Source organism: Hydra viridissima, unplaced genomic scaffold (assembly GCF_058129835.1).
Source record: "Hydra viridissima isolate aposymbiotic clone 2 unplaced genomic scaffold, HvirCarnegie_v1 scaffold_2, whole genome shotgun sequence".
NCBI classification, from domain to species: domain Eukaryota; kingdom Metazoa; phylum Cnidaria; class Hydrozoa; order Anthoathecata; family Hydridae; genus Hydra; species Hydra viridissima.
The window spans coordinates 20,138,934-20,158,221 of record NW_028324301.1 but is presented as its reverse complement, the minus strand read 5'-3'; the positions used below and the strand labels follow the sequence as shown (position 1 = coordinate 20,158,221).

At 35.3% G+C, this 19,288-nt stretch overlaps 2 protein-coding genes across 2 annotated transcripts; one reads left to right on the top strand and one right to left on the bottom strand.

The window, feature by feature from the left end:
* Window positions 1-4,532: 4,532 nt before the first annotated feature.
* On the bottom strand, window positions 4,533-5,294 carry LOC149892360 (uncharacterized). Its single transcript, XM_090078124.1, has one exon. It carries the CDS (start codon window positions 5,292-5,294, stop codon window positions 4,533-4,535), a length of 762 nt encoding a protein of 253 aa, XP_089934250.1.
* A 7,804-nt stretch (window positions 5,295-13,098) lies between these two features.
* Window positions 13,099-14,187, top strand: LOC149892359 (uncharacterized). Its single transcript, XM_090078123.1, has one exon. It carries the CDS (start codon window positions 13,099-13,101, stop codon window positions 14,185-14,187), a length of 1,089 nt encoding a protein of 362 aa, XP_089934249.1.
* The last annotated feature ends 5,101 nt before the right edge of the window (window positions 14,188-19,288 follow it).

The following is a 19,288-nucleotide window of genomic DNA, read 5'->3' as shown; positions in this document are numbered from 1 at the left end:
ATAGACAAAAATGCAAGAGCAAACTAAAAACAAACGAGGTGATACGAATTGGGTTTAGATCAGCATACAATAAAAATAAACACGTTAGATATCTAAATACAAAAATCTATGTAAAATTTTGATAAACATTGCTTTTGTTTGTTAAAATAGTGTTTAGTATTGTTTGAAGTCAGACATTATTTTATATAAAAAAATAATCGGAAGCTATACCCTTACAAAAAAACCCAGCGAACTTCCAGTGAAAGTTCACTGGAAATGTAAAAGATCACTGGAAATGTAAAAGATCACTGGAAATTCACCGAGTTCGCTGGGTTTTCCGCAAATTTTACGACTTCGCTGGAAGTTCACTGGAAGTTTAACGAAAAACGTCATTTTATTTCCAGTGATCTAAAACCTTAGTGGAAATTTAGCGCTGATTTTCAATAATCGAAAACGCGGCGGGTTTCATAATTCAATATTGTAGGTATGTGTACAAAATTTTTAAACTATTCAGCTATTTAATTATTCTACATCATTGTAAAGAGTTTTCAATCAGTATAACGATGGTGAAAATTTCATAAAAAACTAATGATTCTACTAAAAGTTATGCCCATTTAAGTGACAAAAATTCATTATAAGGAATGCTTAAGAAAACTGCAACCAACTTAAAAAATTAGCGTTCGGCTTACGGTGGTTTGATAATAGAACTTCATTGTTTAGTTTTTAACGCATTACTTTGCCTCGATTATTTTTTTTATTCAACTAATAACAGAATATGGTTTTTTTTTGTGTGTTTTTGTGTGTAAATCATGTTTTGAATACTTTAAAAAAATCACCAATATTTTAAATAAAGTTTCATTTTTCTAAAAAAACAATTTTTTATTGAATAAAAAAGTCAAATATACAAAATGTTCATAATCTTGAATCCCCCCCCCCCCAACCTCTTCAACAGAAGAATATTTGGTACCTTTACTGCGTGCAAAAATAGAATATGAACGTGTCATTATTTTTTAATAAAATTTGGCAGGTGCATAGAAAATAGATATATAAAATTGATTCAAAAGTTAGAAAAAAAACCCATCATCCCTTCAATGTCAATTCACTTCCAGAACAGGAATGAAGTTTTCAATAGCAATGAAATCACTAAAAACGTTAGTAATTGCAAAAAAAAAACAAATTGCAATAAACTTACAACACTCTACTTTTAAAATATTATCTAAGTCAAAATAAAATTCTAAAAAAAAGACGAGAAAAATCCATCCATACGACACCTACCTCGAGCACGCTGTGAAAAAATGGTCACAGATTTTAACTTTAAAATCGGTGCCGTAAATCGCAGATACGCACATACCTAAATATTGGGTTAGCAGATAAAAGTATCGCTCAAAAGGCGATCAAAGTCCACTTGCTAATTTAGAATAATTGATGCGAAAATTATTCCGATAATAAAAGAATGTGGTAGAATAATTTGAAAACATTTAAAAATAGCAAAACAGATTGTTTTTCTGTTTTCAAAAACAATTTTTAAAAAAAGTGCTAATACACTAATGTGCAATTTCAAAACAGTACGAGGCAGCCATACATCCTGTGTAAAGTAGAAAAAGATGTGTATTTTTCCTTTTAATCGCAATCAGCTAGATAATTTAAACAAAATTTCACTTCATGTTTATCCAATAAAGTACTATGTGCTGTAAATATATCACACAAATGTGTTAACCCATTTTCGAATTATTCTATCAATTCTAATAAGATGTCAGATGAAAGTGTCAGATATATCAGTTAAAGAAGCAGAAGGTTCAATTTTGAAAGGTTTTATTCACTTTTTCTTTTTCCTTGTGATTTTTTATTGTTTTAATAAAGTTTTCATCTACTTTGAGCTAGCATAATTCATTTTATTTTACTTAATCTAAAATATTAGATCTATATTTACATCTCAAAGGTAATCAGTTTTTTCAGTATCCACAGTGCTGTTAAATTTGCTGCCCATTTAACCCCAAAGAATGTTGGAGTTAAAAAGTATATATAAAAGTATATATTCACAGGAAAAACATATTTTAGACTGTTAACAAACAAACTTAATTGAGAATATAATTTTTAGAGACTTATTAGTGATTTCAAAAAGTTAATAGATAGAAGTTCTCCAGTTATTATATTTAGTATAAAATAAATAGAAAAACTTTATGTTAAAACACTTAAGCATTTAAATTTAAACTATGTTTAATGAAATCGCTTGCCTTGCTAGTTTGAATGCTAATAGTTTAGTCCCACATATATTTTTTAGTTAGATATGGATTAATAATTTCTTTAAGTGACTTAAAATGCTAGTAAAAGTTTGTTTAATTAGTCGAAAATCATATAGTGAATTAAGTAGAAACAACATCTGATGAAACTGCAGGGTGACTACACATATCAAATTTGAAAAGACACTTATCTATCATCAATTTTGTTATGGAAATTTGAAGAAAAAAGTAAATACATTTGCATATTTCCTAAAAACAAATCTTATTTTACAGTTTTTGCTAAATGTGCATAAATTTTCTAATTAAATGATTTTTTAAGTGCGAAGTATTCACTTTCCTTGTTGTTCTTTGGGAACATTTAGTTTAGCATAAAAATTATGCTTAACGAAATGTTCCCAAACAGCTTCAAACATCAGAGCTTCTTAATAAGTTTTAAGTGATGAAAATCTTGTAGGAAAAAGAAATGTTGATAAATATTTGCCTCATTGCCGAGTAGAACTAATATGTCAAGTCTGAATACTTTCATGATAAAGCAATTCTTTTGTAATGCCATTAACAAACAACATTTACCATCGCTTTTTTGTTTCCAATTGCATTATTGATTGTCAAGTGTTAAATCAGCTCTGCTCTTTTTAATTCAGTTTTTGGGAGATTACAGCAAGAAGCAACAGTCTAAATGAAGTTAAAGATTTGTTGCAGCCTGTGACTTAGAAAATTACTGTTCTTTGCTTAACAAGTTACCAAAATCAACCTATTAGTGATGGAATTGTTGAATATTCTGACTCTTTGGCTAACAGTTTTCTTTTTTCAGACAGCATTACAGTGAAATGATGAGACTTTAAAAGAAACAAAACAAATGAATGGAAAAAAGTTGATGTTTCCATCTACACCTATCTCCAATCTAAACAGAGAGATAAATGACACTCTTATTTTTATGTACCAAGCTGAAATGGACTTTTGCGACCTATGTCCTATGTTGCTAATTTATTTCTTTACTATTTGTAATTTAAATACGACAAAGAATTGTAAATTTTACCGTAGAAACATAACTTTAATTTACATTATGTGTTTGTTTACAACTGAAAATATTATAAGATAATTATACAGTAGAATAAATCTGTTACATAAAAATGTTACATAAGAATTAGTATGCTTCATAGCAAAACTGAAAAAGTTGGATTTGGAAGCATTTTATCCTCACTGTATATCATATCAAAATAGAATAGCATGAATGCCTCCCAAAAAGTCAATATATTTTGTAATTAAGAAACTGTTAGTTAAATCCAAAAATATTCGTAAAAAAAATAACACTTAGGGTGTCTAAATAAACGCCAATATAACACATAAGTACAAAAAATGAATTGTTCATATTATTGACCAAGCAATATATCTAAAGAGACACAAAATGTCATCTTTTCTGGCACAGCAAGCACTGGAGGACTTTATCAGCCAACGATCCAAAAGACTGTTCTCTGTGAAAGTCACAGGTAAAAACTTCTCATCCTAAACATATGGATTCAGAATAAATGTGTTTCAATGATAATAGAAATGCAATAATAATAGAAATGAGTTTATGCATTACAGGTATGTTAACATAATTTTATTCTATGAAAAATAAAAAGAGAAATTAAACTTCTTGCATAAATACACACCAACAAAAATAGTTTTCAGAGCACGTATCTCAGCAGTGCAATAGTCAGTCTTGCAATAAAGAGGTTGAAAGTCTTCATTCCAAGATTTATGATGGCAAGTGCTTCAGTTATTGCTTCAAAATTTTCACGTTCACTCACAAAAGTAGCTACAATTTGATAGTCAATTGTACAATTTGTTTTGGCTACCAAGAAAAACAAAGGTAATAAATATCGTGTGGTCGGCGCTAATTTACTTTTCTACCCCCCTATTTTTATTTTTGATTATGATAGAGAATTTTATCCTGATTAAGAATCGTATAAAAACATACACCTGAAAACCAAGGGAAAGTTCTCTAATTTGATGTTGAAGTGTCAAAAAAATATACCAAAAACGCTAATATTCGCCATCTTTTTTTACAAAACTACTAAGTTAATAATTCATGCAGTAAACATGAAATTATTTATTAAAAAAACTTTATAGCCCGGTTTTTATTTCGCTAAAACATTTTATAGAGAAATTTGTTATGTATTTTCTTTTTAAGTATTTTTTTCTTGAAAAAACTTCGAATTTCAATAAGTTTTTTTCTTATTTTCAGATTATATAGATTTTTTTAAAAATATATTAATGATTTTAGATAAACAAATGTTTATCTAAAATATACAAAATATACATAAATATTATTCAAACGGGATATTCATCTACAACTTGGTTCCAAAAGTGAAAATAAGAATGTTCTTTAAAACGTTGCGCCCACATAAATTCTGACAAATAATCGGGAATCATTTCTCGATTTGTGGGCCCAAACATAGCTTTAAATTTGGCTTTGCTTCTTTGCCACATTGCCTCAACCCTGTTTGTTGTAACACTTGTTGCGGGATCAACAAAATGTAAAGTATGGTTTACTGTACCATGTTGAAAGCCTTGCGCTGCTAAACCTCGGTATGCTGCCCACATATCGCTCCATATTTCAGTTCCAGGACGAATCCATTGTATGATGATGGGCAGTAAGGTTGCAGCATCGCGGTGCGCTACAGGAATGAGTAACCCTTCTTTAGTCGCTATATCGTACGCACCAAAAATCCATTGATCTTCCACAATTCTACCTCGGTTGTATTTCCTTCTTGAAAAAAGTGATTCATCTATTTCCACTATTGAACCTGGTCCTCCTAATTGCACACGGTTATTAAGGAAATAAGTAACGGCAATGTCTCTACAAAATTGATTCCAATCAACAACAGTTTTATTGCTACCAATTTCTAAATCCTTTTGAATGTCTTCTACTGAAAGGCCACGACTTTTTCCGGCGCTACGAGTCCAAATATAAGTAATACCTATTACTTGCCAAAGTTTCAGTTGAGATCTTTCAAAAAAACTCCCAACACGAATACTTATTTTCTTTTTGCATTGATGATGTGTATATAGAGTATGAAAATGTGGATGCATCCGTCCGTCCGCACTTTCCTGATTGGTTGAAATTCATCACGTGATCATGACGTCATTTGTTCCAATCACATCATCGATGACGTCATCATGTCGTCACATTCATGGACGTCACAATCACGTTGTGTCGTCGTGCTTGCACGACTCCCCAACATGATTGTGACGTCCATGAATGTGACGACATGATGACGTCATCGATGATGTGATTGGAACAAATGACGTCATGATCACGTGATGAATTTCAACCAATCAGGAAAGTGCGGACGGACGGACTGATCCACATTTGTCATACTCTATATACAAATGTGCGAATAAAGAATAGCTGAAAAATAAAAATACATCCGAAACAGCTTCCATTATAGAAAAAATGAATAAAATATGCGTTTAACAAATATATGTATAAAATATATAATAAAAAACACCGTTTAAAAACGTAATAAATACCGTGTAAAATAATGAAAAAACACCGTGTAAAATAATGAAAAAAACACCGTTTTAAAAATATAACTAGTTCCCAGTCCTCAAAGACGCTAAACCGCGCATTTTTACAAATAAAGAAAAAATAAAATGTACAACAAAGTCACCTTCCTTCGACGCCATTTTGGAAAAAATTTGAGCATAACTTCGTCGTCTGATCTCCTCTGGGGCTTTCGCCCAAATGAGAGATTAACGTTTGCACCGGTATATATAGAGAAAACGACCCTTAAGTAAACAAACGACGACCCTTAAGTAAACAAAACGTTGCGGGGGGTCCAAAACCGACCAATCAGAATGCAGAGAAAAGTAAACAAAAGAAAAAATTGACCAATCAGAATGCAGAGAAAAGTAAACAAAAGAAAAATTAACCAATCAAAATGCAGAGAAAAGTAAACAAAAGAAAAACCGGAGGTAAAATAGAAAATAAGACGGGTGTAATTATTAAACTTAACAGAATATATTTTTAGGGAAATTCCCTGGGAAATTCCTAGAATTATAAATTTTTTTGTTCTTCGTTCATTATTTCTAATCTAAAATATAAAGTATTATTCAATTGTTACACATATGTCCATAGAGATAAATGCATACTCATCTGCTCCGTATTCGTTGTATTCAAAACTTTCATCTAAATATTCATCATCAACATCGATAAGGTGATGAAGATTGTTATGTTTTGTAATATAAACGTGTTCGTTTTTTGAACAAAGGACAAACACAGTTCGTTCGCCATCGTGTCTGTAATAGTTTTCAACTAAAGCGGTGGGTGAAAACGAAATAGCGTAATTATTTGTTAACCAACGCCGATCTAATTCATATTCATTTGGAATTCGAGTAATATCGAGAATCGTCGGTTTACAGTTTGTTCGATATTTTGAAAAATAGAGAACATGAACCATTTTATTGTTAATCTATAACAAAATATATAACATAATATAAATGCGTTATTGCTGGAAGAGTTGGAGTTATATCGCAATATAGAGTAAATATTATTCGTATAAATATTATTCATATTATTCGTAAAAAAATATCATTCAATGGTAAAATAAAATTCGTCTGTGTGGAAAACATAATATTCTTTTTCATTTGCTAAGTATTGCATATGAAAGTTCTGTTCGATATCGATGATCGTTTTATTTTGATCGTATTTTGTAATATACACATCTTGGTCTTTTGACAAAGTGAAATAAAGCGTGTTACATCCATAGTCGCCACATTTGGTTTTAAGTTTACCACCAGACGAAAACGAAATAACGTGTTCAGTCGTTAACCAAAAATGAATCAAATCATTTGGAAGTTGATCAATTTCGAGAAACGTGGGTTGACAGATCGTTCGATCTTTTGAAAAATGGATAACAAGAACCATTTTTTTTTATTTTCTAATCTATAAATAAAAAGAAGGTGTTAAGTAATATAAGTTGAGCAATTTAATTGAAGAAAAAAACACCGTTAAAATAGATAAAAATAATGATGCTAAATAATAAATAAAGTTTTAATATATATTACTTAATGGAATAAATTTTTTTTGAAAAAAAAATGAGCGGAAGAAGATACATGCCTCCTTATCCTTATCGTGGTAACGGATTAAAGAATAAAACAACGAAAAAAAAAGCGACAAAAAGAAAAAGACAGAGAGGAGGAGGTGAATTAGCCAACAAAGCTATTGAAATATTATCACCTCTTCCATTGGCGTTTACTGAAAGTGCTAGTAGATATTTGGTGAAGAAAGCGTTAGACAAATTATCACCTAGTAAAAAAAAATTTGTAGTGATACCAAGTTCTACAACATCAACAAACGTTTCATCGATCAATACAACGAGATATGACGATTAAAAATCCATTTAAAAGATTAAGAAGATGGTGGAAAAAGATGAAAGAGAAAAAACGAATAAATAGAATAAAACCTGTTCATTACGAATATTGGTTTATAAAAGAATAAATATTTTACAATGTATATTAAAATCGTATTTTTTGTAATCGTTTAAATGCTGTCGAATTTGCGATAGAATTAAATTTATTTTCAATTTGTTCCGATACGCCCCATAGATAGGCACAACATCTCAATCGATCGACAAAATCGGTAATGTTTACAGCTGTTTGAAGAAAAACAGCGATAGCACTTTCGATTTCTCTTTCGCCAATGTTTGTGTTTCGATCGTTGTTTGTATCGTCTAAAAGTTTAGTTATTTCCTTGAGCGGTATTAAATTTTCTTTGTCGAGCGAAAGGAGAAACAAATAATGATGCTTGCATTTCCATATGTCTTCCCATTCGTTGGTAGAGTAAGGATTAAATCGAGCATAGCAGTGGTTGCATTTTTTTTTACAGTTCATCTAAATACAATATTTAAAACCGTTTAAATACGAATAAAAACAAATATATATATATATCGGTATAAGCTCAAAAAAAAAGGAATTAATAATAAAATGGAGAATAATAACGAGAAAAAAAGTTGCATTAAGCAAATAATGGATATAATAAAACAAAATAAAATAACAAGTTTGATTTTGTTAATTATTATTGTATTTTTTGCGTTATATTTTGGAAAAGAAAAAGCGCAACAGCTTCAATTAGCTATCGATTGGATTGCTACGGTTTCACCTAATTTCACCATTAACAACAGTCGTATAAAACCAACACCGTATACAACAAAAAAAACAGCGTTTTATCAACGTTGCTGTCTTAACAATGAGACGAGTTTAATAAATGCGAATTGAATAACGATAAATCGATCGGATCGTCGTCATTTTCGTTTTGGTGAAGTCGTTGATGTTTACGTATGCAACTACAGCATAAAGAAATACGACAAGTGTAGCATTTTGTTGTGTAAATAGAGTTTTTTTCCATATATATTTCGCAAACAAAGCAAATTGAAAAACTTGTTTTTTTGTGTGCGTAATGTTCGTGTAACCTTTTTTTCAATTTCTTCCATTTTTTTAAATAGATCATGGCTATTTTGTTGCTTTTCTGTAATGATTCCTTTAAATCGACATCATTTTTTGGCGATTCGATATAGTGACGAATCTTTCTGCTTAATTTGTAAAACGTATCGAGTGCAACTTTTGAATTTCGTTCGACAGACGTTTTATAATCTTCATCTTTATTCTCGTCCATTACAACTCTAATTTTGCATTCGACGTCTGTCAATAGATAAAGAATTTTTTCAGCTTTTGCATTTTGCATTGTTATGTATGTACTAAAGAAATATATAAATATTTGTTAAATAAATTTTATTTTTTCATAACAACGTTAAAAATAATTTTTTCAAAATATTCTTTCCAATATATTTTCCAAAATTCGTTGCAACAACATTTGCAACAGCACAACGATTTATGTTCTTCGTTTTTATCGATTTCGATTTTTAGTTGACCAAACAACATAACTTTTTCAAAGGCGTCGTTTATTTCCTTGCTCAACGTTTTTTGTTCCATTGTAATTATATTTTAATCTAAAAAAAATTACAAAAAAACGATAGATAAATTAAATAAACATTAAATCTTTTCGATCTATTGAGGTAAATATGTGATTCCAATAAACGCGTTCATGTTTTGATATTTCATCTTCCATGGAATAACCTTTCATTCGCATCCATCTTCGTATAGTTTCGTATGATTTTTCGTATGATTTTTCTCGATCGTAATCGTAATCGATCGTATCCAAATTGTATTGACGAATGTTCAATTCTCTTCCCATTTTTTTCCAATCAATTCCAATGCGTAACGAAACAAAATTAACAAATTCTCGATATTTCATTTTTTTTTAATAACTAAAAAAACAAAAAACAACAATATTTTTATATAATTAATTTTACACCCTCTTTCAACAAAGACTCGCACATTTCTTTTCGTTTCTTTTCGTCGTTCTTCATTATTTCGGGCAAACGTTTTATAATATCGTTATCGATATCGACAGTGTTTCCTTCATCGTCATTTTGAATAATGTAAATATCTCCTCTGATCGATCTAAGGAGGGGGTAATCTTTCACGTGAACATTTCTCGGATAAGGATAAGGTTTGATTCCGTATAAAGCTGTATGATGAGGAGATAAAACGAGATATTCTTCCATCTTTGGTATTTTTCTCACGTTGGTCAATCTCGGTTTTCGCAACTCGCTTTTTGATAAATGAAGAATGCGTACCATTATTATTATGATGCTAAAAAAACAATATAAAATCAAGATAAAAATTTACACAAACAAGGATTGTCGTCAATAATCATCGATTTTCCTTCTTCGTTTCGAATTATCGCACGAGCGTGATTTTTACAATAAGATAAAGACGTTTTATCTACAACATAAACGTCGTATTTAGCAAACAATTCGTCGAGGAACGTTTTCTTTTTAATGTAAAAATCTGCAAAACATTCGTGATTTTTTAACCAATCGTTTAATTTATCGTTTGCGAGTTGTAAAAGCGTTTCTTTTTTTTCTTTTTTCCATTGTTTTTCGACTTGACAACACGTGCAATCGCAAGAAATCGGATCGATCTTTCTGAGTCGACGAATATCTTCTTTTTTTTTTCGAATGTAATGCATGAAACGATCCGTTTTCCATTCTAGCGATTTTTTTTCAAATTGTTTTTTTTCACATCGTTTGCACAAACAGTCAATCATCTGGAAAAAAACAGAGCGATTTTTTTATTAGAATTTTTTTATTTGGTTGTTATAAAAAGACAATCTTTGATTAGAGTTTAAACCCTTTTCTTTCAAAGCGTAAGGATCTACAGCGACTTGTTGTTGTTGTTGTTGTTGTAAAACCAAAGGAGGGGGTATTTTCTTTACCTGTCTTTTTTCTTCGTTATCCGTTTCAGCATTTGTTATTTTTCTTTTATTATTATTCATCTAAAATAAAACAAAATATTAATTATATATTATATTTTTTACGCAAGATATACAAGTTAGATATTTTACACAAGTTGCAAATAAAAACGTCCAATATTTCGTCCCAATCTCCGTATTCTTCTGTATTGCATTGCGAACACGTGTCGTATTCAAAATCGCGCGACTGTATCATTTCGCTTTCGCAAAACATATCTTCGTACATTTCTTGAATTTGGTTTTCGATTAGTTTCATTTGCGAGATGAGCTTTTCTTGCGCCTTTTCGTATATTTCGTTGTGCAATTCGATTTGTCGGTTAAACGAGCTTACCACCGCTTTAACAAACATCTTTTTGGGATTTTCATAATCAGATTCTTCCACCGCACGATCTAGCGTATAGTGTAGATTAAGCGGTTCGCTATCGTTAAAATAGCAAACTTTTATTTTGCGAACAAAAGAGACCGCGTTCAAAGACTCCAAAGACGGCGTTGTCGATTTCAAGGCCAAAAAATCATCGATGCGATTGAACAATTTCGTTTTCCAAATCAATTCGTTATCGTTCAATTCGATATCGATCCAAAAATACGACACTGTACAAGATACGTTTCCATCTTTGTTTATGCATTCGTCTTCAAAAGCGATACGAGTTACAGTGTGAGGATCGTTTTTATAATCAAAATCTCGAAAAGGTGGATTTTTCAATGTCGTAGCTGCACTCGGTATCAAGCCGTACTCAATCATAGTAGGTATCATTCTGTTGCTGCCAAAGTAAAACATGTCAAACATTTCATCGCGCATGCTCTTTAGTCTCGTTTCGATTCTTTCATAATCGTTTTTGAGTTTTTCGAGTTCTTCTACAAACGTTTGTTCTTTCAAGTCTATTTGTTTGCTAAAAGACGCCATCAAAGCGTTAACCAAAGTAAGACCTTGATACTTGTAATCAAATTTGTTAAGTTCGCGATCTAAAATAACGAGTTCTTTAGAATTGTGAAGATAACAAACTTTAATTTTGCGAATAATCGAAGGATCATCCTGTGGTGGTGGAGACAAGTCGTACCGATACAACTCTTCTCTCCATTCTTCATCATTCCACTCAATGTCAATCCAAAACACCTTTTGGTTACATCTTTGATCGTTGTTTTGTTCATCGTCGGGCGAATGAAAAACACATTCGTCGTATACTTCCAAACGAGTAGAAAATGTCATTTTTTTTTATTAATTTTTTTTTTACAATCTGAAAAAAAAACACATTTCATATATATTTCATGTATATTAAAAACAAACAAAAAAATTACAATGTGATATCGACAGCGTTAATTTGTTCCGCCTCGGGATAAAAAGGAGTGAAAAATTTTCTCAATCTTTCGGTGTTATCGATGCAAAATTCGATAGCTTGAATTTCTTGAACGTTAAAGTCGTCCTTCATTACTTTCTTAGCCTTCCAAGGATTGTCGTTATGTTCGCGATTCCAAACAGCGTTTTGATGAATGATGCATTCGTTGATGATTTTCATCATGATTTCTGGATTGGAAGGGTCAACGAGTTGAACGAAAAAGATATCCATTTCATCGCGAATTTCATAGGTACGTTCTTTGCCGTTGTTCATAATCATGGTTCGTTTGACAGAAGGATCGTCAATATAAAACTTTTTTTCAGCTCTGTAAAAAAGCAAGTGGTTTTCGACGCATTTTTTATATTCTAACAAAGAATACGAAGGCATACCGTTTTTGATGGTTGTCCAACGACGATCCGCTTTCAAAGGTAAATTCACTCTGATGGGTTTTTGGTAAAAAGCCGGATCGAGAGTTGTATTGACTTTGTTCAAAGTGAGAGTGTCCAGTTGAAAAATAGGAACAACATAAGCTTGAACATAACCTACTCCTCCGTTGTTAGAATCGTTGACTACCTTTTCTACGTTTGTAATCATGTAGCAAGTAGCTTCTGATAAGTTTGGATAACCAAATTTCTTTTTTTTTTTGTTTTCTTCTTCTTCTTGATGAGAGTTGTTGCTTCTTGTTCGCTTTGGTTTCGAATGATTTTTTTTATCGAAAAAACGTCGTATTTATACGGTAAATTGGTTTAAACAGGTGAATAAATAAACGGTCGCATTTACAATAAAAACAATGTTTATAGGTCAAAGTTTAAACCAATATTAACGTAACGAGATGACAATTTGTACACTTTAACAGTTACGTCAGAGATACGTCACGTATTAACAAAGGAACGATATAAACGTTTACAATAAAAACATTGTTTAAAGTTTAAAGTTTTAAATCAATATCGATATGACATCACGGAACAGCTGAACCAACAACGAAAACGTATAAAAAAGATCGATTTTTTATTCATTTTAGATCGATTTGTTTTTTTTTAAAAATAAAAAATAAAAAAAAACGAGGAATAAAATGCAACAACGGCATCGAGAAGAAGAAGAAGAAGAAGAAAGTATATTTATGAAAAACGTAGATGCTAAAAAAAACGTTTTTTTAACAGGAAGCGGCGGTTGCGGTAAAAGTTACATGATTCGAAAATGCTATCGTTATTTAAAATCGATCGGAACGGAATGTCGTATGACGGCTAGCACCGGAATAGCCGCTAGCTTGTTCGAAGAAGGAATCACGTTGCATTCGTTAGGCGGGATAGGAATCGGTGACGGAAACGGGGGTTTTAAAAAACAAATGAACGAAATCGCAAAAGAAACGTGGAAAAAATTGGAAGTGCTGTTCGTCGACGAAATAAGCATGCTAGACGGAAGCTATTTCGATCGTTTAAACGGTTCGGTGAAAGCGGCGAGAGGAAACGATAAACCGTTTGGAGGAGTGCAACTGATCGTGAGCGGTGATTTTTTTCAAATATCGCCGGTAAGCGGAAATTATTGTTTTGAAAGCGAAACTTGGAAAGAAGCGAATTTTGTAAAAGTGGAATTGAAAACGTCGAGACGACAAAAAGACGAAACGTTTGCAAAAGCGCTTAGCGAAATTCGCCTCGGAACGGTGTCGAGCAAAACGCTGCGTTTTTTCAATTCTCGTTACGAAGAGGAATTGCCTTTGAACGTGCCTCGACTCTATTTTAAAAACGCCGAATGCAACGTTCACAATCGATACATGTTGAGTCTGATCAAAAACGAAAAAACTCACGTGTTTACGAGCAGCGATTACAACGCTCGAGGTTATTCGTTTCAGCTGCCTCAAAAATTGGAAGTAAAAGTGGGAGCGATGGTGATGTTGGTTAAAAATTTGAACGAACGGCTGCAAAACGGTTCGTTGGGAACGATAACTAAAATAGACGAACGTTGCGTGTACGTTAGATTCAACAACGAAAATCAAACGAGCGCGATCGAAAAAATCGAAGAAAGACATTACGAAGGCGAAACGGTGGTTTCTAGTCGAACAAACTATCCGCTTATTTTAGCTTATGCGATGACCGTTCACAAAGCTCAAGGTTGCACGTTTGACAAATTGGTGGTGTTTTCCTCGTTTCAGTTTGCGCCGGGACAATTGTATACAGCTTTGTCGCGCGTTAGAGATGTAAAAGGATTGTATTTAGGAAACGTAATCGGTTATCCGCAACAAAATCGCAAAGTGATGGATTTTTATAAAAACTGTTGATTTTTTTTTTAAATAAATATTGTATATTTTTATTTTTTATTTTTTCAGAGAAAAAATAAAAAAAAACAATGAAATTCAAAAGAAAAGAGTTTAAAAACGAGGACGTGTTAAACAGATTGGTGTACGAATCTAAACGCGTTTTCGTAGACAACGAAATAGTCAACGAAGCTGTTATCGACGAAGCTTCCGAAACGATCGATTCGATCGAAAAAAAAATAAACGAGACGATCAAAAGACTTTACGAAAAGACTTTTTTGGAACCGAACCGTTTGTCGTGTTTTAACAAAACGTATTACGTCGAATACAACCTTACGATGGCTTATTGTTTGGGTGTGGAATTCGACGTGGACGACGAATATTATCAAATTCGTTTGCAAGACTACCAAAGTCCCGTGTATTATGTAAACGTGTTATCGTACGACATTTCGATGAAAAATCAACAAAAAAAAACGTTGGAAAAAAGCGCCGTATCGATGGGAATGAAAAGGAGCGGTTGGAGCGTGTTGTGCTTGCTTCGTTTTGAAGCGGTGTCTTATGTTCGACAGCAACAACAAGAAAAACATATGAAAGTGATGAAACAACTGACGACGATCGGCGGTTTAAAAAGAGTACATCTGATGAGCGAAGAAGAGCTAAAAATCAAAAGGGAAAAAGACAACGAAAGAAAACGAAACAAAAGACGAAAAGACAAAGAAACCTCGACCGAAGAAGAGCTGAAAATCAAAAGGGAAAAAGACAACGAAAGAAAACGAAACAAAAGACGAAAAGACAAAGAAACCTCGACCGAAGAAGAGCTGAAAATCAAAAGGGAGAAAGACAACGAAAGAAAGCGAAACAAAAGACGAAAAGACAATGAAACCTCGACCGAAGAAGAGCTGAAAATCAAAAGGGAAAAACGAAACGAAAGAGAGCGAAACAAAAGACGAAAAGTCAAAGAAGCCTCGACCGAAGAAGAGCTGAAAATCAAAAGAGAAAAACGAAACGAAAAAATACGACAAAAGAGATGCGAAAAAAACCTCGTTCTCGAAGCGCAACAAAATCGATGGGAAATTGCCGGACCGTGGCAACGCGGTGATTCCAATTCCAACGGTGCTACTTCTTCTTCTTCCGCTGCTGCCGATGCTGCTGCTGTAAAGTCTCGTCGATTTTACAAGAAGAACAACGGCAACAACAACAACAAAAACAACGAGTTTGACGCGTGGAAAAAAGAACAAACATTTTTGGATTATTCGCCGTTGTTCGGAGAAGGGTTGTGTTTTTACGCCGCGATAGTCGTTTCGTTAACGTTGAGCAAGGTGAACGTGGATTCGTTAGAAAAGTGGAAAGAGTTTTTAAAATCGCGTTACGAGGACGACATCGACGAAGACGGCAACATCACGAACGGAGGCAGCGCCGACATTGAAGAAGAAAGCGAATTTTACGAACTGTTGGAAGAAGGGCTGAGCGAAAAAGAAATCGAAATTCAAAGAGCCGCGTTGGCAAAGCTCAAAAAACCGTTCGTGACTCTGGAAACTTTGCGCGAAACGTGTCTGGATTTTGCGTACGACGACTATTTTCTCGATCGCAACGTGCAAGTGTGGACGTATCGCGAAAAAAACAACAACGCGATATATTACATGAAGAGTTTCAAGAGGAAAGCGGTCAGAAAAACGAAAGCGTTTATCAAGTGCTTGTTCGAAAGTCGAAAGTGTCTTTCCGAAGAACGAGACAAGCACAAAAAGTTTTCGACCCGAGAAGAACGAGAGGCGGCAAACGTTCGTTTGCAAAACAGAAACACGTTAAAGATATTTTTGAGAGAAGAAGAAGAAGAAAGAGGAGGTGTAGAAGGAGGAGGAGGAGGAGGAGGAGAACACATGCACGCTTGTTCCATGTTGACTCTGCGACACTGTTTTTATTACGAAAAGTCGACCGCTCGTTTGCAAAAAATGCAGCAGTGCGAAAAGTGTTCGCTGTTTTTCACTCATTTGAGCAACCATTCGCCCTCGTGCGAAGGATTTTACGCCAAGACCCAGTTTGCTTTTTCCAAACACGGCTATTACGGAGAAAACGAATCTTTTTTGGGCAGCTCGAGAGTGGCTCCTCCGTTTTTCATGACGTTCGACACGGAAACGGAACTGGTGAAGAGCGCTCGCGAAAAAACGACTCCCACCACGAGAGAATTGGGTTCTCAAAAATATTTTTGTCACACGTTTTCGCTGTTTTGCACTCATCCTCCTTTGGCTCGTTCGTTGTTTGGCGAACGTCGCACGGCGGTGACTTGGTATTACGAAAACACCGAAGAGAGCATGTCTCGTTGCCCGTTGAGCAAACTGCCCGCGGAGATGAACCATCCTTGGTTGAGACTCGAACGACGAGCCGCGTTCGAAGAGTGTCTTTACGAAAAAGGAGGCGACTTTTCCGATTTGAGATGTTTCGACATGGTGACGATCGCCAAGAGCGTGCAGCGATACATGATCGAGGTGTTGAAACCGCTTCACACCGAGCTGAGATTGAGCGCCGAAGAACGACGATCGCTGCGGAACGACGAAAAGCTAAACAAGCGTTGCACCGTCTGCAGACAAGAACTGGATTTGAACGTTCGTCGAAAGAAATCGCCTCTGTTTCCCGCTCCCGTTCCCGTTCCCGCTGGCGATGAAGGCGCTGCTGATGTCTTGGGATCAGAGGCGGCGGCGGGGGCGGCGGCGGGCGGCGGCGGCGGCATGGGGCCAGCAGGCCCCACCTCCGGGTCGCTTCGCGACCCGGAGGCGGATTCGTCGATCGACGTTCCCAGCTCCGCCATCGACCCCGCTAGCAACGTTATCAAAAGAGAAAACGTCAAACGATGGTTGTTTAAAGGCGTGACTCGCATGGACATGACAAACGATCTGCTGATAAACACGCAAAAATGGTTGGTGGGCAAAGATTACGAATCGACGAAAGAGTTTTTGTTCGAGCCGGCGCGATTGTATCGTTGTTTGTGCGTGTTGGAAGAGTGTTTCGAAGAAAAAGCCGACGCTACGGACAGAGAGGTGTTCGATCTCGAACTGTTCAGCGAACCCGAACCCGAAAAAACGTGGAACCTTTTGATGCCGTTTTACGAACGGATGACCAACGAACGTCTCACGGCAGACGGCGGCTGCGGCGGTGGCGAAGAGTTTCGACAAAGGCTGAAGACGATTTACGAAAGCTTGAAAAAAAGAAGACACCCTTGGATCGAAATGGTAAAAGCGTACGGCGATTCGCGACCCGAATACGACGTGTTTTTCAACGTGATGCTGAGCAAAGCTTATCAACTGTGCGGCGACGGTAGAAAACCGGGAACGAGAGAAATATTGTACGGCGGTAACGAAGCGTTGAGCAAAGCGTACGCCGCGCAACACGAAAAGCTAATGAGATTGTTCGAAGATCACGTGGTGGTGGATCACTGTCATTGGACGGGAAAAACGATCGGTTTGGCTCACAACAGCTGCAACATGAGTTACGGCGCTCGAATCGAACTGGATCCCGTTATAAACGTGTACGCTCACAATTCGTGGTTTGACAATCAAGTGTTGAACTTGAACTGTTCGTTTGGCAATTGTTTTAGCTTTTTTAAAATGCCTCGCGGCGGTGACGAAGAAGAAAACGATGAAAATCGAAACGACGACAAAAAAGAAGAAGAAAAAGAAGAAGAAAAATACAAAGAGACGTGTCGACACGTGTCGTTGGAAGACAAACTGTTTGCGATCGCCAAGAGCTCTTCGAAAATCGCGCTTTATTCGTTTGACAACGCGGTGCGAGTGTTGGACAGTTTAAAAATATTGAACCAATCGTTGGATTCTGCCACTTCCATGCTCGGAGAAACGCTGCAAGCCGAAGTGCGAGAAAACATGATGGCGTTTTTGAAAGAAGAAAACCTTTTTGCGAACCTCGATTTGAACGAAAACGAAACGAAAGAACTGCGCTCGTTGTTGAACAAAAAAACGGTGTTTCCCTATCAACACATTAACGACGAACGTTTGGATTTCGAATACGAACGCTGTCCGTCGATAGAAACGTTTGCAGAAAACCATTTGAGCAAAAGCAAAACGAAAGAAGACGAAATGAAAAGAATAGAACCCGCTTACGCCAACACGAAACGAATGTGGGAGCTGTTAAAGTTGAAAACGTTGAGACCTCTGTTGAAATTGTACGCCGCGATGGACACTACGAGTTTGGGAGCCGTGTTGATCGATTTTGACAACAAGATGTTCGAAAACACGGGTTATCACATGATGAAGGTGGTTTCCGTTTTTAAATTTGCCAGCCTGTTCAATTCTGTCAACTCCGGAATATCCATTCGTTTTCCTCAATCGCTCGAACATCACGAAACGATCGAAAAAATGCTCAAAGGCGGAATGGCGACCAACGGAATATGCAAATACGCGGCCGACACGGACGATTATCCGATCGCCAAACTGCCTTCGTATCGACAATGCATAAAAATGTACGACGAAAACGGACAATACGCTCGAGCGCAGTTGCAACCTTTGATATTTCAAGCGGGCGAAATGGATTATTCGTGCGCGACGTTGGAACAAATAAGAGCGAAATACGGCGATTTTTCTCAAAACGGATTCGGCAAAACGTGTTTGGTGTACGCCAACGTGGAGATGAAAGAAGAATACCAAGACGCGATGGGAGGTTATTCGCCCATGATCGAAAAACGCGAAACCGTTCCCGAAGAACTGAGTCCTTACGAAATCGAAAGAACGAGAAAAAAGTTGAGAAACGGAACGTACACGTTGCCTTTGAACAAAACGCCCAAGTTGGTTTTTCGTTTGTCGGCGCACGACACGGTGGAATATTTTCCGTGCTTGTTGGACTTGATAGAACGTTGGGGTTGTCGATTGAACAAAATTTATTACGTGGTGCCGTGTTGGACTTTTCCGTTGGCGAGAGACATGGTGAAAAACAACATCGCTCGCAGACAAGAAGCTATTTTGCGAGGAGACAAGATTACGGCCGAAAATTGCAAGCTTTGCACCAACGGACATTACGGTTGGCTTTGTCAAGACGCCGCTAAACACAACACTAGCATGCACGTGAACCATCAAGAAAAAACGTTGCAACGAACGATAGCTCGCACGCGAAGAGTGATCGA